The sequence below is a fragment of the Pagrus major genome, chromosome 21 (assembly GCF_040436345.1).
Source record: "Pagrus major chromosome 21, Pma_NU_1.0".
NCBI lineage: Eukaryota > Metazoa > Chordata > Actinopteri > Spariformes > Sparidae > Pagrus > Pagrus major.
The window spans coordinates 32134464-32156415 of NC_133235.1; the positions used below are offsets into that span (position 1 = coordinate 32134464).

At 44.9% G+C, this 21952-nt stretch overlaps 1 protein-coding gene across 1 annotated transcript in view; it reads right to left on the reverse strand.

The window, feature by feature from the left end:
* Nucleotides 1-21952, reverse strand: part of adcy8 (adenylate cyclase 8 (brain)) — a 76765-nt gene that overhangs the window by 41067 nt on the left and 13746 nt on the right. The window contains exons 2-5 of the mRNA XM_073491251.1: nucleotides 8167-8316; nucleotides 3085-3215; nucleotides 2612-2723; nucleotides 878-1005 (exon numbers count right to left, since the gene is read on the reverse strand). Of these exons, the coding sequence (XP_073347352.1) occupies nucleotides 878-1005; nucleotides 2612-2723; nucleotides 3085-3215; nucleotides 8167-8316 (521 nt within the window). The remainder of the gene's footprint in view (nucleotides 1-877; nucleotides 1006-2611; nucleotides 2724-3084; nucleotides 3216-8166; nucleotides 8317-21952) is intronic.

Genomic DNA, 21952 nt, shown 5'->3' on the forward strand with positions numbered 1-21952 from the left:
GCTCAAATACTCTGTCCTTGCTCCGCCAGATTATTTCTTCTTCCTTGATGTGGTGCACGGTCTCTCAGCTAGCTGTGACTTTCCTCTCTTTTGTCACTGAGTTTCTCCTCGACCTCTCCAGTGATTGAACTACCTTCGAGGTCCAGCTCTGTTGCCACCAGCTTCACTCCACTGTGGATCCTCCGTGTTTCACTCAACAGAGCCTCCACAACAACACCTGCTGAGCCACCTCATTTCACTGCCTTCTACTAGTGCATTATAATAAATTCCCTTTTAACCATCTCCCTGTCTGATTGTCTGCATTTGGGTCCTACAAACCTTCTACAACCTGAACACAAGCGTCAGATGAAAACGGGGGCTGTAGTTGTATCCCACACAACTTTACACTTCCAGTTAACAGGGGGGAGAAAACATGTCCGAGAACATCTATAGTGCCGTTAATATGCAAACTGCTGAAAATACCAGTCAACAGATATTTAGTGACGATGCCAAAGTCTGTCAAAGTAAAGAGACAAAACTGAGGGAACAAAAGCCCAAAATTCAAAGAGTTGGTGGTTTTTATCCCAATAGAGAAAAAACTGTAAAAGAAGCCGACAGACAGAAGATTTAACTCAACTTATCAAACCAAACTCCTTTTGTTACTTTAACTGACACTTTTTGAAGAATGCACTTAAAACACATTAAGTTTGTAATTGTACTTGTTGCCTTCCAGCATTACTTATTACACTTTACTTCTTTTAATCCCATTTATTCCATGAAATAATTCAGGGTAATCTATCCAGCAGTCGTTGTAATATTTCAGTTTAGACCAATCAGTTTCCATCCTCACAGCTCATAATAACTGTAATCATAGAAACCTCATGGAGGACGTCAGTACCTGATGGTCTTGATCATGCTGAGGCCCATCTCCACACAGCAGTGGGCGTGGTCCTGTCTGGGCTCAGGTAGACCAGACACGCAGTAGTAACAGTCCCCCAGGATCTTTATTCGTAGACAGTGGTTCTCCTGAAAAACAACCAATCACATCAGTTTATAGCAGCAAGTATAACGTAAAGAAAAATCCATTTAATTAAGCTCACAACAGAGGAACACAGTGAAGCTGACGTGATCTGAATGAAGAGAAATATAAGTGAGGAATGAAAACGTGAAGGAAAAAAATCGATTTCCACACGAGGCCGGTTCTGCATCAACGAGCTGATTGTGAAATTCTGACTGGAAGCAGCGTGACGGTCTGAAAATCTGATATCAGACAAACACTCAGTCCGACAGAGTGAATCAGTTATTCACTCTGTTGTTCTGAACGAAATATTTATTCTGCTGCTGGAGTTTTTATTTATTTTTTTATTTTAGCTTTCACGAGCTTTGGAGAAAAAAACCCAATCAACCAGGCGGCGGAGCCACATCTGGGTTCACCGTTTGTTTCTGAAGATTTATTTTTCTATCGGACACGGAGAAGGAAGAGAAGTCTTATATCGGAATCTGATCATGAGCCGTGAAGACGCCACTGAAACACAACTTGATATGAAACCTTTAGCGTCTGCAGAAGTCTGCCATTGAAAGGGTAACGCACATTAAAGTGTTTACAGGTGTCGGGGAGTCCGACTGCATGTGTGGAAAACGTAGTATAAAGCCTTTTGTGGTTTCAGAGGAAGCTGCATGTTGTCTGATAAACTGCCTCCAGCGATGTCACTCAGAAGAACAACGTGTGGAATAAAAAAGGCGATATCTCTGAATCTGCTGTATCGATTCTGATATAAAGAATTCATATTCTTCCTCTCACCTGTAGCGCTGTTTATCCATCTGGATTGTTTTGGTGTGAGTTGCCAAGTTTTGAAGAGATGTCTACCTTCTCTCCAGTGTGATGGAAGTGGCATTCGGCTCGTGGTGCTCAAAGTGCCCAAAACAAGACATTTTTTCAACAAAACAGTATCGTCTCTTTCCAGTGACCCTGTTAGTCCAGATAATCCACAGAGGTTGTCATAAGTAGTGACTTACAGTCGTGAACTGTTTTCTTGTCTCTTTCTCACAACAAGGTCAGTGGATTATCTCGAGTATCTGGGTCATGATATCTGGAAAGAGATCGAGGTCCATTATACTAAAGAGAAGGCAGACATCTCCAAAACCAAAATCTAGATGATACACAGCACCGCAGGTAAGAGGAAACATATGTGCTTTTGATTTTGTGGTGAACTGTCTCTTTAACCAAACCCCTGGCTGGAGCGCAGTCGGATCATTAACAGCTCACGTTTTTGGAGCGGTCGTGTTGGTTTTGGAAGATACTGACAAACAAAGACTTTTGGGAACATACTGAGCCCACAACAATATGACTAAAGAAACAGCTTATGGTGGAATAGTGAAGCTTTGGCAGGTTCTGGACAGTGAGAAAGTGGATTATGCAACAAGAGTGGTTGAAAGAGATGACGATTATTCTTATATTGTTTGTTTTAGCCACAAAAATGTGGAATCAACTGAAAGTGGCATGAATCTGACCTGACCACAGGAGCTGACTCTGAAGCCTGAGTGATATTTTGGTAATGGAAATGACTTTAAACTGAGCATCAGGGGTCACCACATCAACGTACACCGTGGGGTCCAAAGTCGAGTCACTTACGTGTGCGAGGCGGTCGAAGCGTGCAAAGAGTTCATTCAACATTCGCACCAGCTCCTGCGCTGACAGCGTCGTGGAGAGGTTCGTGAAGCCTTTAACATCTGCGAAAAGAATGCTGAATAAAATATGGAAATGTCACTTTAATATCCAGGTCAGTTCATTCACACCATCCAAACACTTACAATGCACTTTATTTACAGTCAGTGAAGAAGTCCTGTTTTCTCTGTTACAGTCTGACATGAGGATCTGTGACACTGCCCAGCGAGTCTTAATCAGTTGGTACGATAAACAGCTGTAAGTTGATTCAGATCTCTGTGAGTTATATTTTATCTTTATCTTTCCAGACTCACAACATGTCCTGTGTCCTCAGAGGCCTCTGAAAGCTTTCACAAACACGCCTCCACCACCGACCCACCCCCCGACATCCATTAAGTCACCGCTACATTACTACATTACATCCAAACGTGTGGCCTCACCTGACATTCTCGTAGCGGTGGATGTAGATTCTGTGAAACTGATGCTGGAGGTGTTCGTCCTCTACATTTGTCATGTCGTTGATCATTTCCAAAACTACAAAACGTGGCAAGACTGATAACACCAGTCTCTCCTGTGGGGGGAGAAGAAATCACTCATTTTAGTGCACCGAAACAAAAACTGTTGGATAGTTAGTTAAACACCTTCACTGCAAAAACTTCCTTCTGATGAAGCCGATTATTGAATCTTAAGGGGACACGACGGGTGAATGGGGAAGATTTAACTTACAGATATACCATGAAGCTTCCCTCTGTTAAAACATAGGTGGGGAAAAACTAGAAAGTTTGGTGTATCATGGTGCTGCTGATTTTCAAATTAAGGACAGAAATCTGAAGTAAAATAAACACAGTAACGTGTATTTTGGGTGTTTTCCTTTCACTAGTCTGAGAGAAGACATGTTCACAGTGTTTCCTCCTGTGTTGTCTCATCTTAAAAGTCATATTTTCTTTAAAAAACTACGACTTTGTGAGGGGAGTGGAGTGTCGGAGCAAAGCCGCTGCTCAGCTGCTCAGAGCCGACCAGCACTCGAGGACAGAGTCGGTGCAGATCCGGACCTTCTGCAGGAATAAACGCCTGGAGTCTCATCAGATTCTGCTCGGATCTGGAGCCGTTTACAGAGATTACTTTGTAACTTCTGGGATTAAAAAGTGGATTTATCTTCACTCCTGTTTATCAACCTGACTGCAGCAGTGATCCGGAGGCGACCTCGACTGGCGGCTGTTTCTGTTCTGTGACGCTGAGACAAATGTTCACAGATGAAGAAATATTTAAAAGTTTTATCCACGTTAAGTTTAGTCACCTTCATCCTCTTCCCTATCCTTGAAGTTGTTACTTTTTGAAGCAGAGTTGAACTTTGACTATATACGTTTAAAAGCTGTCCTACAGCGGATAAGAAAACATCAAGATTGAGAGCAAAGAGGAATTAAATGGAGACACAAGTCAAACTGAGTATTAAGCAGGCGAACACAAGTGGAAATAATCTTGTCCAAACAAATTACATAAAGTTCTGTCTGTAAGAAATGATTTAAAAGATGAGTCTGACTCCGCCAGCCTAAGCTCCTCAACAGGATCCCACAAAGCCTGCAGGCCCACAGAAACAACACAAACAACCCAGTTTGTCTTGTGGTTTTTTTCTTGTACTGACGCAGTGCCACTTGGCAAAAGCAGAAACAGATTTGGAGTGGGAGCCACGCAGCGTCCCTCAGTATTTTTTGGCCTCGGGGATCTGCGCCGGTGCCAAGCAACTGCCTCCTTCAGATACTGAACACAATACGACCAAAACTCAAGTTTCTCTGCGCATTAAATTCTGCCGACGCTCAAAAAGCCAGCTGGTCTCTGGTGCTCGACACGAACAGAAAGACAGAAGGACACCTCTAATAAGTCCTGAAACATTACTGGTTGTAAACAAGTAAACGGTGTGACAGGAGGGTGAGAAAGCCTCACCTGCCACCAAACAGCATCATGCTTCATGTGATTAAATGTCATGAAGAGTTTGAATAAAGAGCCTCTGGTTCTGCTTCACGTGGCTGCAGTCCCAGTCAAATCCCATCGAACAAGCACAAAACAAGCTTTACAGATTCTGATGCCTGACACCAGGCCTCTCTTTTCCATGAATCTACACGCTGTGGGATCACTGAGGTGAAAGGTAACGTGAGGCGACTAACACCAGCTGAAACACTGAGCTTCAATAAAGACACTGAGAAAAGAAAGTGAAGGTAATGATGACTGATCAACTGCAACATATCAGATCACTGGAACAGACACATCCATGTTCAAATTAAAGAAATATATATGAAATTATATGAGAGTTGTTGTTCTGGTGTCACATTGATCAAACATTTACTTAAACTGTAAAGGTTTGTGATCTTCAGACTATAAAAGTTGATTTTTGTCACCGCAGATAATGACTAATGTTTACAGTGGAGATGAAAATGACGGCAGAGTTCGACGGCGTGGTGAGTAACTGTGCTGTTTCTCTCAGAATGCCGACTGTGCAGTTTGTATAAACCTCCTGTGAACTCAGTGAAGCTGCATGATGCTGTCTGAGAGCTGTGGAGAGCCTCTTCAAACCTCCAGCACAAGGAGGGGGGAGGGGGGGGAGAGAGAGGGTGAGAGGGTGAGAGGGTGAGACGCATCATGGGAGGCAGCGAGGGGTGAGCGGGGCGAGAGACACAGGGAGACAGAAAGAGAGAGAGAGCATCCCCTATTTCATTCACTCTTTGCTAAAACAAACACACATCTCATTCATTATCGTCACACTGAATAAATGGATGATGCTTTGACATCACACACACACACACACACACACACACACACACAGTTCAAATCAGGAAGGTCTGATCAGAAAAACTGCTGCTGCACAATCTGAAATGAAAATGTGACGTCAGAGGACTCTGCACTGATCATTATTATTATTATTATTATTCTAAAGGAGAAGGCTGATTGGCTGATTGGATGCCCACCTGCTTATTGTGCAGCAGGTAGCAGCTCACCTCTCACGGCCTTCTCGCCAGCAGCGCACGTTTCTTTGCTTTCAGCATCATTTTACTGATTAAACACACCTCATCAGATCCTTTATTACCTTTATGTTGGAAAATCATGTTATTCTGTTAAATAGACTGTTTATTTGTTTGCCTTCAGCCGTGACTGTAGCTTTTTGATTAGCTCTATATATCAGTCATTTGTTGACATGATTAAATATAATTCTGTCCTGTACAAACACTGTTTCTGACCATGTAACAGTACAGGTGCAGGTGTTGTGGTGTTTACTCCGTCAGCTGAGCGTGCACAGTGTGCTGGAGGAGAGCAGGTGTTCGTCTGCGCTCCGCTCAGCTCCGCTCCGCTCTGTGTTGTGTTGACCTGCTATCTGCGCTGGAAAGCGGAGCAGTGCATCCACAAATTAAGGTCTAGACGGACAAATATTTCAGTGGAGCGTTGCTAATACTTGGGCTGCTGCATCGTAACCAAGCGCTGCGGGGGGTTTGGTGCTGGAGATTCACTGCAAGAAATGTTGACTTTTTTACAGAGTCGTCCTCAATTCAGACTGAAAGTTCAGATTGTTTAGTCTCGGCGTCTCAGGCGGGGATGTTCCCGTGTCGATCAAACTGGAGCTGTGTTTACTGGAACTTCTGATTCCTCTAATAATCGTGTTTAAATCTTTGTTTGAACAGAAGTAATTCGTGCATAAACGGCCTCTAACAGCCCATTCAGATGAATAATTGTCACAGACTTTCTTTTTTATTTCTGGTTTTATTGTATTTTGGAAACATCTAACGGCTCCTGTCAGAACCAATTGTTTCTGTATTTATTTTCAAAAAGAAAAAAAAGACTGGAAAAAACTGTAAATGTCTTTCCTCAAGGATCTCCTGAAATCATCTTACTGCTTTACCGCAGCAGTAAGCGACTTGCTCGGCTGGACATTTCTTGCAGTGTGGACAGTTAACGGGGGCTGTGGTAAGTGTTTGCTCCACTGGACATGGTCTCTGGTTTGGACAGCTGAGAGCCAGCGGACTCAGTGTCACATTAGCTTTGAAAGTCATTAGCGCAGCTTGAATTTAACCGAGAGCTGAAGCCCTCCAGCAGCTCGCTGACAACCTCTATCTTCATATCGTGTGTTTAAGGTTCCTTCGCTCTGTTTTTACTGTCCTTTCTGGTGGGTTTTCACTTTAAAGTCGGCAATGAAAGAGTTTTTAGGTGCAATTTATGTCTGATGTTGATTCATATTCATAATCTCTGCTTCTGCACTGAACCATAAAGGTTTTTTTACAAAACAGTAAATGTCAGTTTCTTTAAAGACCTAAAAGAATCATAACTGCCCCCGAGAATGGATTTGTTTTATTCCCATTTTGAGCATTTAGACGACACTCTGAAGGGAAGCAGGAAGTTTGTTGACTGTGAATCCAAAACAAAGAGCTGAAAGAGGCTGCAGAGCCTTGGCACCATAAGAGACCCTCTTCACATTACATGCAGTCATATTATCCATCTGAATATGAAAGTATTGATCAGAGAGGCTTTTAATTCTGCAGCCTTTTTTCTCTCCTTGCAGTAATTATCCACATCCTGTCCGCGGGTCGATCTTATGTTGTGGACAGAAACGAGGCTCTGTGTTCTTACAGCATGTTGACAGAACTACCCGGCCCTGATTGGTTCACATTAAGGCGGTCTCGGGGCGCGGCCACGTCTCGCTCCATTACAACCATCGCAGAGCTCATCAGAGCCGAACCCTTCCAGGAAACACGACAGCGTAAAAGCTTTCAGTGGCTTCTCAGAGACCGACCGTCCACTCCACTGCGTAAACAACGCTCACCATGTGTCGCTGTGTGTGTGTGTGTGTATGTGTGTGTGTCCACTGCACTGATGCACAGTTTGCGTGACAGCGGTGGATCGATGCAGCGTCCATGTTATTCTCTTCTCAGCGGGCTCATTAGCCGAGCTGCTAACATTCAGCCCTGTCAACTGAAATCCATCAATGGCTTTGCTTCTTTTATCAAACTCTCTGCACGCTGAGCTCCCTCACTGAACAACAGGAGGGAAGACACACCGTCCTGCACATTATCCTGGAATCAGCTGCTGTATTTTGAGCTTCAGTGGCGATGCACTGGTTGCTGAGGGTCGTCTGCAGGTCACTGTCCAATCCCAGTGTGCAGGTTAAAGGTCTGCATGGGCTAAAACCTAGTTTCTGTTGTACGTTATGAGCTCATCATGAAGCGAACAGCAAACCAACTGAAATGCAAATGGATAAAAGCTCACTGAGCTAGAACTCAACCATCACACACAGAATCAGGACTGATTTACAGACTCGTGCCGGCTCGGCTTGACCCGGTTTTACTTGGCAGCACAACAGGGATTTGAATCTCCACAACAACAAGGCTACCTGCTGATGGAAGTAGTCTTCACTAGCGGTCAAAGGAGCAGCTGTAAAAACTCTTCCTCCCTGCAGACTTATCGGAAAATCTCGTCTAGTTTCTGTCCGGATCGATGTGGTAAGTAAAGAGCAGCGTCGTCGTGTCACGTTGTGGACTCACCTGTCTCTGGTTTTCTGTCTCGAGCCGCAGCCGAGCCTCGATGCAGCGCCGCGTCTCCAGAAAGGCCTGACGCTGAGCCCGGTCGGACAGGTAACTGATGAATATCCCAGCAGTGTTCATGCACATGAACAACACAGCCTGAGCTGCTACCTGAAACACACAGACAGACAGACGGACAGAAGGTGAGATCACAGATACAGCTCAGCGTAAGGTAGTGACCGAGCTGGGAATGAGAACATGTCCACATCGTCAGAGAACTGAGAGCTGTGACACTGAATCACAACATTTTCCTGCATTTTCAAAAGCATCACTGCTGTGGGAGACCGGCAGGGAAACCATTACAACTGAATATCATGCGAACAGGACGTCCATCCGCCTCACGACCTCACGGTTCATTACTTTAAGACGTACAGACTCATTTACATAAAGCACAACATCCTGAGGCCTTGTTGACGAGATGCAACCTGAACGGATGCTGCGTGTTGCCTGACGAGTCATCGTGGCGCTGCAGAATGTCACAGAGTTCATTTGTTTGTAGGATTATGTGTTATAAAGTAGTCTGTCGCATGTTTTAATATCTTTGAGTCGTCTGTTTAATGTATCTGTCAATGAAGTGCTTTATTTATCCACTGGTGATCTGTGGACACTTTTACAGCATCATACAGTTACTGTCCGTTAACACGCCCAGGACAAACTGTGACCAGGTCTGACTGGACGGCCGGGCTCTTCTCGACTGGAGACCCTGTCATGAGTAATCGTCCAAATCCCAAATCACTGTTGAGGCATTTGACACGACACATCCGACTGATGTGGACGTGAAGTGAAGATGAAAGCACTGAGGGGAAGTCCTGCAAACCGCTGGAGTGATGCCAGATTTATGAGATGTTTTGGGTTATAAGAGATTAAAGCAGCTTTGGTGAGTTGTTTGGACCATAAATAGCGGATGATGTAGTTCACTCGGTGTCTCAAAGCGTTAGATTGAGTTTGTGAGTGCTCTGTGGTGAAGCAACTAAATAAATTCACTGCTGCTGAACATCAAGAACTAAAGTCTTATGTTCATTATCAAGTATCCAGGAGGGAAGATCTGACAGGGAAGGAAACTATCAAACTAAAAGAACAAATCGAAAAATAACAACTGAAGAAAAAGCAGTAATTAGCCCGTGTCAAGATGAAAATTAAAAATGAATGCCAGAGGTCAGGGTGACATCAATGATTTCTAGGACCATAAGAAGTCAACGAGCCAAGACGTCCACTGAAAAGAGACGAGAACATCTGAAACCGGAGAGGACCAGAGACAAAAGACTGAACCAGGTCACTGATCGTCATCAGAGGACTGAACGCTGAAACCTCACGGCTCCTCCGTTACATGTTTCACCAACTCTTCCACCTTCCTTCACCGACCGCTGCACGTCACATGAACATAATAATAAATAAATGTATTGATCGACTGCCCTGTTGTAAAATATTCTGATGCACTGCAGCGTTGAAATCTCAATGTCCATTTATGTGTCAAAAGTGTCTACAGATCAAAGTAACTCCACCAACTGTACACGTTAAAGTGTGTTTCAGGTCTTGGAAAGAAGAAAAAGGGTTCGGCTCCGTCACTGGAGTGACTCAGAGAAACACGGCTGCCCTCCTTCACTCTCGGCTGGATAAAGACTGAAGGTTTTTCATCAGCTGTGATGCTGTGAAGTGAAGAGCAGCTCGGCCCATTAGAGCATCGCAAAGCTGATGTAACACTCTGCAACATGAGCGTCCTCCTCAGCTGCACGGGGGATTTCACCACCACCACCTCCAGCTTCACCTCCACCTCCAGCGCCGCAGCAGCAGCCCGGCCGGCTTCCTCCTGCCTGCTGGAGCTTTACATGATGCAAGTGTTTAAACAGGTTGGCTGAGAGTTCAACACACCTCACACACACACACACACACACACACACACACACACACACACACTCACACTCACACTCACAGCACAGGGAGTAATTACAGTAACAGACAAGTCTGGACACGTCCCGAGTATCTGCTTCCATCTATAGTGTCTCCACCAAAAGGTCACTGAGGACAGTTTTTATTGCCGCACAGAGAGGTGCACAATGAGCCGTACTGTATCTGCAGCTGGCTGATAAGGTCGTCGATCAATAAGTCATGATTACCTGAACCAGGTGATGAGATTTCTGGCTTTTAAAAACGTGTCCTCTGACCTGTAGACACGAAGTTTGATAACCAGCCAGGTAAAGAGGGAAACTGGCCTGAAGGACAGCAGAACTGCAGGCTGCATGAACTGACATGATGAAAGGTCTCAGGTGATGAAGTCCCCGTGTCAAAACACTGGTTTTAACTTTGATTATTCAGTTTGTGGTGAAATATTGTATTTTATGTGTTTTACTACGAAGCGAACCTGGAGCAGAGCACTGATATAGAAAGAGGGAGGACGCAGGTTAACGAGGGGTTCAACAGGACGACCAAAACAATAAAGGAAAGAACAAAAAGAAAGCTATAAAAGGATCGACACGCGGCTCAAAGACAATCGATCTGTTGGTTTCAGGCTGTTCATTAAATCAAAATCAATAACTTCAGATAGCTGCCTCATCGCTCCGCCGCCTTCTTCATTCTGTCATCAGACACTGAGCCGGTGACTGAAGATGAAAATGTGTTTCAGTGTCAAAGATATCGAGATATTGACGCATATTGATTCTGAATATTTGAAAAAGATGTAAATACTAATTTTCCACAGTATCTATACACCTCGCACCAGATGAGCTTGAGCTGACAAACACTCACACACACACACACACACACACACACACACACACACAGAAACCGCCAATTTATCAATAATCTAAAGAAGTCACGCCGTCTACGTTGATCCGGGTCAATTCAATGATCACCGATGCAAAGTATAAAACATTGGTTCATGTCGTCGCCATCGCTGAGATACGCCTTTATTTTGAAACTGCACGTCTGTGTCACCGTTTCCGTCCATGAAAATGACAAGCAGCCAAGAAAAAGACGATGAGGATATTATTTACTCCCCTCCTGAGAATACGTCAGCAGTGAGGAAATATTTTGGTATGATTGTAACTGATTGTGTTAAATGGACTCATGATGTCGTCTCATATCGATCCCAGGCCCCCTGTATCGAATCAAATTGAAATCGTATCTTGCAGACTTTGGGATATCTGCAAATATCCAATCGTTGTGCAAAGAATCGATATAATATCACTCCTGGTGTTTGAGTGGAGCAATGCTGGGAACTACCTGAGGTCACTGCGTCGTACAAATAAGAACAAGATGGCGGCAAAGTGTCCTGTCCTGAGAGGTGCAACGCAACTGACGATGTTTAATCAGGAAAGATGACTTTAATGGATCCCACCATTCTCTGCCTCTGATTGGCTTATCCTGAACAAATCTCACCCATCATGCCCGAGGGCACGGTCACACATGTGCACAACAAGCAGTGGTATACCTTTATCTTTCGGCCACATCCACTGTGTGCAAGTTCAAGGTTGGTGGACTGAGTTCTGCGCGCTTCACATGCTGCGCTGCAAACACTCAGCACCAGCAGGCGAGGGTCAGCAGGCTAAGCAGGGTTTTCCAGATGTGCCTCTAACCAGCAATGTTTTCCAGCCCCTCCTGGGGGATCCCGAGGCGTCCCGGGCCAGATGAGATCTGTAATCCCTTTGAGCGAGTTCTGGGTCAGCCCCGGGGATTCCTCCCAGTTGGACATGCCCAGAAAAAACAATCAGACGCCCGACCGCTTCAGCTTCATGGTTAAATATTTTACTAACTATAATGACAATGTTGTTTTGGCATCTTCTCTTCAGATTGTGTCAAACCAGCCGCCAATCTTTGCTGTACAGTCAAAGACAACTGCTGATGGTCCTAAATATTTTATTAAATCAGTAACGTTTCATCCAACACCCAGGCGGCCACAAAACAAAACAAGCTCTCCAGAAGAAGCAAAGTTTGAGGCGGACTGAGCTGCTCGATGACAAACACACCACACTGTGACTCATCTCAGCGTCAAAAGCTTATAAAACATCCTGTTTTCCAAAAATACATAAATGCCAAGGCGGGTTTATTATTCCAGGATTTAGTATGACGGTGAGCTCTCCTCTGCTTTAATTAACCACCTTTTGTTCTGTGTGTGTCTCAAAGGTTCAGTGAAAGGGAGTCTGTAAAATCTGAACAGAAATGTGTGTTTAAATGCTCCTTTTATGGTTCACCCTTGAGTCGGAGGAGTCTCATTAGCATGAGGCTCGCTGTAAATCAAAGTGATGGTGATTAAATAACTTTAGGCCTGTTTCATTGCTCCCTGTCTACTGTGTCGCTTCCTCTTTTTTTTTTTAGGAGGAGAAAGTGTTATTGCTCTTATACTCGAGGCAGAATCGTGTCACAGCTGATAAAAACCTCAGACGGACAGTTTGGTGTCTCCAGTAAAAACTGCTGCACATTTCAAGAGGACAAAACAGAGCGCGGGGAGGAGACGCTCTGATTTCTGGAGCCCTCGACAGCTCGACTGCTTTGTGGAGAGCGAGTTGAGATTTTTATAAAGGGGCTCTCCACGACTGCCTGATCTGAATCTGTGTGCCTACATTACCCACGATGCCACCCAGCCACTGAGTGACATCACTGGAGGCAATTAATCAGATTGCGTGCAGCTTCTACTGGAGCCACAAAACTGCTCCCCAAAACACACTTTATTGCTTAAAATTGGCGGCGTTACCCTTTAATGAAACTGTTTTCTTTCTCCTGACGACGGTGGAGGAGGTCAGTAATTCAGTGGAGGCGGAAAAGTGAAACCCTTCATGTTAGTATGAAGAAGAAATACCTTTTGGAGTGTTTCAAACTCAAAACTGAATATATGTACACACACACACACACACACACACACACACACACACACACACACACACACACACACACACATCATCTTTCAGGCCATCTCTCAGTCTTCTCCCTCGAGGCTCTTCACTGTATCTCACAGAGCTGAGGAGCCTCCCAGTGCATTACGCTGTGTTATTGTGTCTCGTGGTGAATCTCTCCCAGGACGCCATCAGCACTGATTCAATTTCTAAGTCAACCCCCCCCCCCGATGAGCCTCTTCTGCTCCTCCTCCCAACGGAGACCAGAAATTAAAACCCCATCAGCCACAGCAGCTGCGGTAGCCGCGGCGGCGTCCATGTTGTTTTGGAAAAAGAGTAGCGCCGGCTCGTCGTAAAGGGCATCGGCGTGGAGACGGCTGGTGCACTCATTAAAGCAAAATGCCAGTGATGTGGATGTTTTTAACAAGGTCTCATTAGGAGCGGCGGGCCAGGAGGAGGCGCGGCTTACAAACAGCTACATGGAAAATAACGAGGCAGGGTTAATAATAGTAATAATTATCATAATGTTTTCAGTTTGAGTCAGGGCTGAGGAGTGGCGTGCAGCGCGACACGGAAAATAAGCAGACGCATTTGTAGTGAGTTACAAGTCTGTCATCCAGACTTCACAACGTGTGAGTAGATGGTGAGAGCTGCAACATATACGAACATCTCAGCATCAAGAAAAATGTTATAATTACACAACATGTGACGCAATTATCAAAAGTCAAACTGCAACAGGAACACTTCCTGACAATGCACTGTGTATCATTCACGTTTCTTTAGGTTTGATTCTCACTTTTATTCTGCAGCAACTTTTATTTCTGCGAGAAAAATCACTCGGTTATACATTGTTTTCTGGTGAGTATACCTTATTTCCACCGCGTGCTTCGTCTCTGTTTTATATCTTAAACTTTTATATATATATTATATATTATATTTATATATTAAACTGAATATTTCTGGAGTGACAAAACAAAACAATTCGAGACATCACTCAGACTTTTGGACACTGGGATGGATATTTTTTTATAGAGCAAATAACGAATCATTTAATCTATAAATTAAAATCAGCAGATGAATGAAAACACCAGCTGCAGCCTGTGTATTAGTGTTTGTGAGGATGCCGGGCTGTCAGGTGACGAGAGCGCTCGCTTCAGACTGAAGACAGTAAATCTGTGCACGAGGGCGAGCTGACTAATCTTCAGGTGAATCTTTCCTTCCTGAACTCCAGTGACGTCACATTTCAAGGTTACAGGAGAACGAGTCGAGGTCGAGATGAGCGTAGGAACTTCTCAGCTCGTCACATCAGCAGGATAACGAGCGAGCGTCGCCCTTTAATACAGCAAAATTATTCAGAAAGAGCGGGCAGACTGCCAGATCTGCCGAGGAAACGCAGACACCCACCCAGCATCAATATTTCAGAGCTATCAGTTACCTTCCTGTACAATGTCTGGACTTATATTACACTCACAGAGGAGACTTGACACAATATGTACCGCAGACAGAAGAGTCAGCGGCAGCGGCGGTCTAAAAGCTGTGGAGCCACTTCAGTTTAACCTGCTCTCGGTATCTGATAACAGCTGTATGAAAACATGTTAGAGGAGCAGCTGGCGAAGAGCAGCAGAGCTAAAGCGTCCTGCTGCCAGCGCCGGTCTCTGCTGAAAACACTCCGCTGCCAAATGAAGGGATTTATTCTGTGGCTCCGAGGAGAAGACGAGGACCGCGAATGATTAACTCGGCTTCACACGCTCGGTTATCTGCCGACGACTGGATGAAGATATTCCACAGTCGACTCACAGGCCGTCCAAAGATATTATATTTTAAATTTAACATGACACGGACGGCCTCGGTTAATAATTCATAAGCGAGTGCAATATCCCTCTGATGTTTGCTCACAGACTTTGCTGAAAAACAAACTTGCGCTCTGTGTTTTCTCTCTGCAGACAGACTGTCAGCATTTCTCCCAGCAGTCCAACACCAGCTCGCTCTCTCTGTTTTAACTTGATTAAAGCTCGTGTGACTGAGAATGAACCTGATCCAAACATCATAAATCTCTTTTATAACCTGGACCGGACCGGGTGCACAGTGACACTCTGCCAATACAAGCTTTACACAGCATTAGGTTTCAGTAATTAACCGTATCCAACGGGCTTGTTCCAAGTCAGTCGAGACAACGAGCATCGGGTCCAATCCGTCTTCTTTAATGAGCAGAAAACAATGAAACAGTCAGAGAACAGAGCTGAGACACGGCGACGGCGTGCGTCAGGGTTCAAATATCAGCAGCTTTTATTACAACATTTCTCAGGTGGACAGCTGCTACTGCATTTACATTTCAGCTTTTTTCATTAATGGTCGGCATGAAGAGAAGCTTTATCGATCGAGTTCGAAGAGAAACTGACCGACACTCTACAGATGTTGTAGACAAACTGCAGCGAGTTGAAACACTCCTCTGAAACCGGACTACACCAACACCGACTGCCCCGTGGCTGCCGGGCCAGCAGGGAGATGAGTTAACGGTTATGCTAAATAAACATCTGTAATTAATCCACAATCATACAAACACAGCAGCTGTCATGAACGTACCTCAGTTGTAAAAGGCTACGCAGCGCAGCAGTTACGGGGAAATATTAGCTGCACTTTGTCTGCCGTTCCTCTGCGACTAGCTCGCTAATAGCTTGAGTAATTATATCCACGTCGAAGCCTCGTGGAAGATTCTGGTCGTCAGTCAGGTGTGCACAGGTCGGCAGGTACGTAGCAGACAGGATGAAAAGTCAGCTGCTGTACCACCAGACTACACAGCGGCTTCACTCCTCAGGCTGAGACGCCTCCATCCATCCTCAACACTCAGCACATAAAAAGTGGTTTTAATTTTCAAGTTTTCAGAATCCGACCTGCTGACGGGCTTTAAGGATAACTATGGTAACAACATAGAGATGAATCTTCTCACTGATGGTTTTTTTTCCTTTATAGAGGCATTGGTATTAAATTGAGACTGTTTCATAACCAGTTAAAAACATAGTTCCCGACAGTATTCATTAAACATTTTGTCTAAACTGAGTGACTCTGAAGAGGACGATAACAGTCAACTCTCCCACTGACGTCTCCTCCTTCCCTCTTTCTCACCCGAGTGTCCCAATTCAGACTGTTTTCCTCCCTCCTGCGCCACAGATCTGATCTACTTTTCACTTCCACTCTGGACACCGATCTCCGCTCCAAATGTGATTCCCGTGGCATGTGACCTATATGTGCGACTCGTTACCATGACAATATCTGATGTCACTCCGCAGAGACGATTGTCACGGACAGTTTTGGAGCTCTCGTCTTGGGAAGGGGAACAAAACTCGACTGGTGTTTGGGGAGGGGAGTCAAGACACATGAACATCAGGAGACGCGTCTGACTCGTCCCAGCAGCACAACACACACTAGTGTTAGATATGTGTGACCAACTATACCCGATATGTCAGGTGTAAGACCAAAGTGTAACAGTACGGATATTGTCTTGGATCACAGACCAGAACACATCGTTCATGACCACAATCAGACAAACAGTCGATTGTGCTGTTTCTGTTATTTCACGCACAAACAGCCACATGTCATTTTACTCCCTCGGGAGCTTGTTAGGAGTCGTTGCACAAGATGCTACAGAAGTAATCAGACGCTAAAATGTAGGTCAGAATATTAATTTAAAGAAGTGAGGAGGACAGTAGCAGCGGCTGCTGACATTTAGCTTTTAACTGAGGAATTCTTGCTCTTGTCCAACATCTTTAGGCTCTGCGTTAAAACTTGTTGAAGCTTTAAAACTTAAGATAGCCCGAGCTGAAAGTGTTCTCTCCGGCCCGTCATCATCAGAAACTCAAACAACAGCAACCTCGTCCTGTCGGGTGCAAAAAGATTCCCCATCCAGTTCACCGCAAAACGTAAAATACAGTGAAAAGACAGCAAAATAATGACCATGTTCGTCTCCAGTGATGGTGTAATGATGTACTGGTGCTTGTGCATACGGTCTGAAAAGAGTTAAAGCGTGTGGATCATACAGTATAAAGACATTACTGGTCTAACAGGCTGATCCGACACATCAGAAACACTTCCAGTCTGAAAACAGCTCCTCTCGCCACCACCAGTGTCACAGCCAGGCTGCCTTCTCAGGCTCAACGTGCAAATTGGAACAACGTCTGCAGGAGGATGTGTGTGTGTGTGTGTGTGTGTGTGTGTGTGTGTGTGTGCGTGTCACAGCAGCTCATTTCAAATGAGCAGCCATGAAAACTGAGACGTTCACCAATATGTTCTGAGCGTGCGATCAGAAGCAGCCCGATGACGAAGCGCTGGATTAACTCTGCGTATGATCCGGGTCACTGTGTGTTTGTGCTGCAGAGGATGAAGTCTTATTTTAATGGACCCGATCACAGTGTTTGTTTACAATAAATTCTGGGTTCACACATTAGCTGACACACAATTCAACTGTCAGCTCTCCGCCTGTGTGGAGAAGCAGCGTGTGGCGCCGGCAGCAGGCCGGGCTCTGTACAGCTGTGAACCGGACCAGCAGCAAGACGGATTTAAACCACCTAAAATACTTTTTAGAGGTCGGACCACCGTGTTTTACATTATATTTTAATATGCATTCAGTATATTTTCCTGTCAGTGTAGATGAGCCACACTGGAGTCGTACGTCATCCTCTGATAGAGGTTATAAAAGCAGCGTGGCAGTGTGTAGTGTGTGAGTGGTCGAGCAAGAGAAGGAGAGATAGGTGCAGTGGCTGTGTTCAGAGCAGACGGTGTTAGCGTTAGCGACCGGAGCAGAGGGAAGCTTAGCAGAGACGTGACAGTAAATGTACAGTTCAGGTGACAGTTTGATCATGAATAAACTCTGCAGCTCCTCAACACACAACAAGAGCTATGGCTAGCACCGTCCCTGCTAATGTCGATGCTATCGTTAATCCATGCCAGTGATGTTGATCTCACCATAACTTCTTTCTATACGATATTAAACACCTCTGCAGATTTCCCACAATTCAAATCAGCAGCCAGTTTTCTACCCAAAAGTAACTGCAACATCTCAGTAATTCAATCTATTGGTCACCAATAATTCCACACAATATCTGTGCATTCAGCAAGGGGTTTAGTAAAGGACAGCTCCCTCGGTTATCAGATCCCTGCAGTGGTTTCATAACAGCGACCCTCTGACCTCAAACCTTCTCTACATCCAACTGAAGATGCAACATCCGTGCACTTCCCCCCGTTGTGGCCTGTGGCAAAGCTTCTCCTGACATTTCCCCACAGCTCAGCCTGCAGCTCAGCAGCGTGCTCGTCTCTTTAATGTCACCTTCTGGACGTAACGTCTTGTTTTGTCCTCACGGCGAGCAGCAGCAGCAGCAGGAGAAGAGGCAGAAAGCTCCATCAGCTCTGTGTGGCTGTAAACAAGTTGGACGTGATGCTGCCTGAGTGCACTGAGTGCTGACTGATACATACTGTACAGTCTCCAGTGTGTGCTGAGCTCCTTTTAATGGTTTCACAGTTTATTTACATCCTTTGAAGGCTGATTCACTGATATGACCGATGGGATCTTCACTACATGAGCTCCTTTCACAAAATATCACTCATTATGCATCAGTTTGGTTTTATTAATGTGACAAGTACACAACACAACTAAATGAGGAGAATGTACTCAGACACATTTTGGGAGAGTGCAACCCTGCAAGGACGGCTGTGGAATAGAGCTACTAAATTATTGTGATTAGTTATTAATTAGTTTGCATGATCAAGTCAAAATTTCTCTGATTCCAGCTCCTCGAATGTGATTCGAATTCGAATGTGATTTGTTTTCAGGTGTCTTTCCTCCTCGATCACAGTAAACTGAGTATCTTTGGACAAAACACGACGTTTTAGGCTTTTCATAACGAATCGATTCATCAAATGAAAATAACTGTTAGTTGCAGCCTCACTAATGAATATATTCAAAATCATACTCTGACATTTGTTTCCACAAAACAGTAACACAGACATTTTTCATTTCTTCACATTTTGGGTCAAACTGTTTTCTGCCTCCTGCCTCGAGAAATTAGCCTGGATTTTATGTCCGCATGCAACCAGTAGATTCATTTATGCTCTCTGATTGTTTTTGGTTTTTTCCATCATGCCACAAACTGCCCAATTTCAACGAATGCCAATAAAGCAAGTAAAAAGTGTGTTGGTGCTGTCGCCTCACGGCAGATAGAGACATGAGCACGGTGAAAACAGAGCTCCTTTGTGCCGATGCTACAGTTTTAATATCTGACCAGTCAAGTTGACCTGAATGCTTCAGTACACTCTGTAGTCCAGTGTGTAAAGGTGACAGTTCATTAGTGAACAGGGCTGCATCAATCGATCGATCGATTATTCTCACAATCAATCGTTTAGTCAATAAAATACAAAGATGCTCATCGAAGTTTTCCAGAGAACAAAGTGACGTCTTCAAACATCACTCTTTATTTACTGCCACAACTGACAAAGAAAGGCAGCAAATCCTCACATCTGACTCATGCAGATCGACACGTCCCTGAGGGCAGGTAGCAGCTGGAGCACAGCAGCCTGCGGCAGAGGAGAGACAGTCTGCGATACTGTAGCCGCTGAAGACCCGTCGTCCCAGGAGACACACACACACAGACACACACACACACACACACACACACACACACACACACACACACACAACAAGCAGCTACAAGCCTCAGGATCATGTGCTGTACGGTCCAGTTTGTCCTGAGACGGCTCGAGGAGTATAGACTGCTGGAGAGAGCGACATGAAGTCTGCAGGTATCAGAGCTTTTCAGCCTCTGTTAGATCATTGTTTTGGTTTTACAGCACATTTCTGAGTCAGTCAGGCAGCTGTGATGAATCCACTGTTCACTACCTGTCCAGCAGTGAACAGCAGACAGACACAGTTAGACGAACTGGAGCATTCAGCAGCTAAAGAGGTGGATACTCATCAGACACAACTCCGATGAGACGATCGTGTTGTCTGCTGTCTGCTGAAGGTGTAAAGAGTGCTTTTGCAACCATGTCGTCTATAAGAACATTTAATATATCAGGACTGTGTCAGTCCAATCCGAACTGTGCCAAAGCAAGTTTGACCCTCAAAGTCCAGTTTGTTGTGTTTTGCCTCGATGATCCCAGTAATTAGGGAAAACAAACCCTCCCGTCCCTCCCGAGCTGTAGGAACATTGTTTTGTCCTCTAGGGCCACAGAAACCTGAAGTCCTGATGAGAAAATATATTGAACTGTCTAGAATCAAAGCTGATCCTCTATATTTTTCTTTAAGAATATTAAAATCCAACATTACACATCCATTAAAGAGCAGTTCATAAAAATCCATCCCAATCAACTCATCCATCCTCAGTCTGGTTATGAAACATTTTGGCTGTCACGATGTCCATGTTTCTGCTAAAACACTCTAAAAGCTAATGGTTCTCCTGCTGCCAGACTCTCATCAGACGTGACAGATAGTCGTTGTTGTGTAATACCGGGGTGTCAACCTGCACTCAGCTCGGAGGCAAATTCACGGCGAGCCAGGCAATTTCATTGGCAAGTGTCAAACTGCTCCGTTTGGATTCAGTGTTCCTCGAGGAAGCTCCAGAAAGATACGACTTGTTCCAGTTTATTGCAAATGAAAAGAAACAATGTCAGCCCATCAGGATAATGATTTACTGCGAGTCGTCCCTCGGCCATCGGGGCAAAAGGAAGAAGCTGACATACCATAAATTCTTTGTGGTCACACATTTTTCACCACGAGGGTCGAATACAGACGCCGTTCGTTCATTTTCCCGAGTACCTGCTGTTTTTCCACATTTCAAACAGATAACAGTAATCCAAAAGTAATCTCATTTAAATGCTGACCCCCGGAGGAGAGCGGTGAGCGCTGCTGGCTGGCGCCTGGTGCTATGAATAGATTACAGCTGGGAGGTAATCCCGTCTGAAATCATCCTCAATGTGAAGAATAAGCCGTAAATCACCCTCACTTTAAGCTTAAAGCCTCACTCAATATGTCCTCAGACTCAAACAGGGCAAATGTTGTTGCGTATCAAACGCGCTTTAATCTGCGGGGTGAATACTCTGATGGTGTCCAGAGGAGGAAGTTCACCGACAATCATCTCATGATGCTCAGTGGACTCAAAATCCTGTTTTCAGGAAGCTGCTCTCCTCGACATCCCTGAGATCATCATCCTGTGGTCACACAAGCTACGTCCTGTTATACTTTCAAAATAAAGGCCCCAAAAGTAAAATCATGGTTAACTACTTCCTTCAAACAGAAGGAAGAATGAGAAGGAGGAAGACGACGACAACAAGGAAGAAGAAGAAGAAGAAGAAGAAGAAAACAGAGGGAAGAAGAAGACAGAATGAAGAAGAAGAAGAAGAAGAAGAAAGAAAAGAGGAAAGAAGAAAGAGGAGGAGGACAAAGACAGATGGAAGAAGGAAGAAGTCGAAGAAGAGGACAGAGGGAAGAAGACAAACAACCCTCTGTGTCTCAGAGCAGCCGTCATGTCATGCTGCCACCAACATGTCAGTGAGCTCAGTGGACTCCATCGGCCTCCACAGTCACCAGATCTCCGTCCAACAGAGCTCCTCTGGGACAAGTTGGAACGGGAGAGACTCAGCACGAATGTGGAGCCGACTGATCTGCAGCATCTGTGTGATGCACCACGACACCAAGACTACAGGCAATAACCTTCATCTGAGTGAAGCAACAAGTCACTGCTCATTTTTACTCTCTTATAAATATGATTTGGTTGTTTTACGGCAGGAGACTCCTCAGAAAACTGGAAGTAGCTCAAACGTGTGTGGACACGACTCAATGAAGACGGATGGGTCTCTGCACTGACGCTGTGATGTACACCACGAGTCCCAGCAGTCATGATCCCGGGTGAGTGTCACCCTCAGTCAGCTGTTCA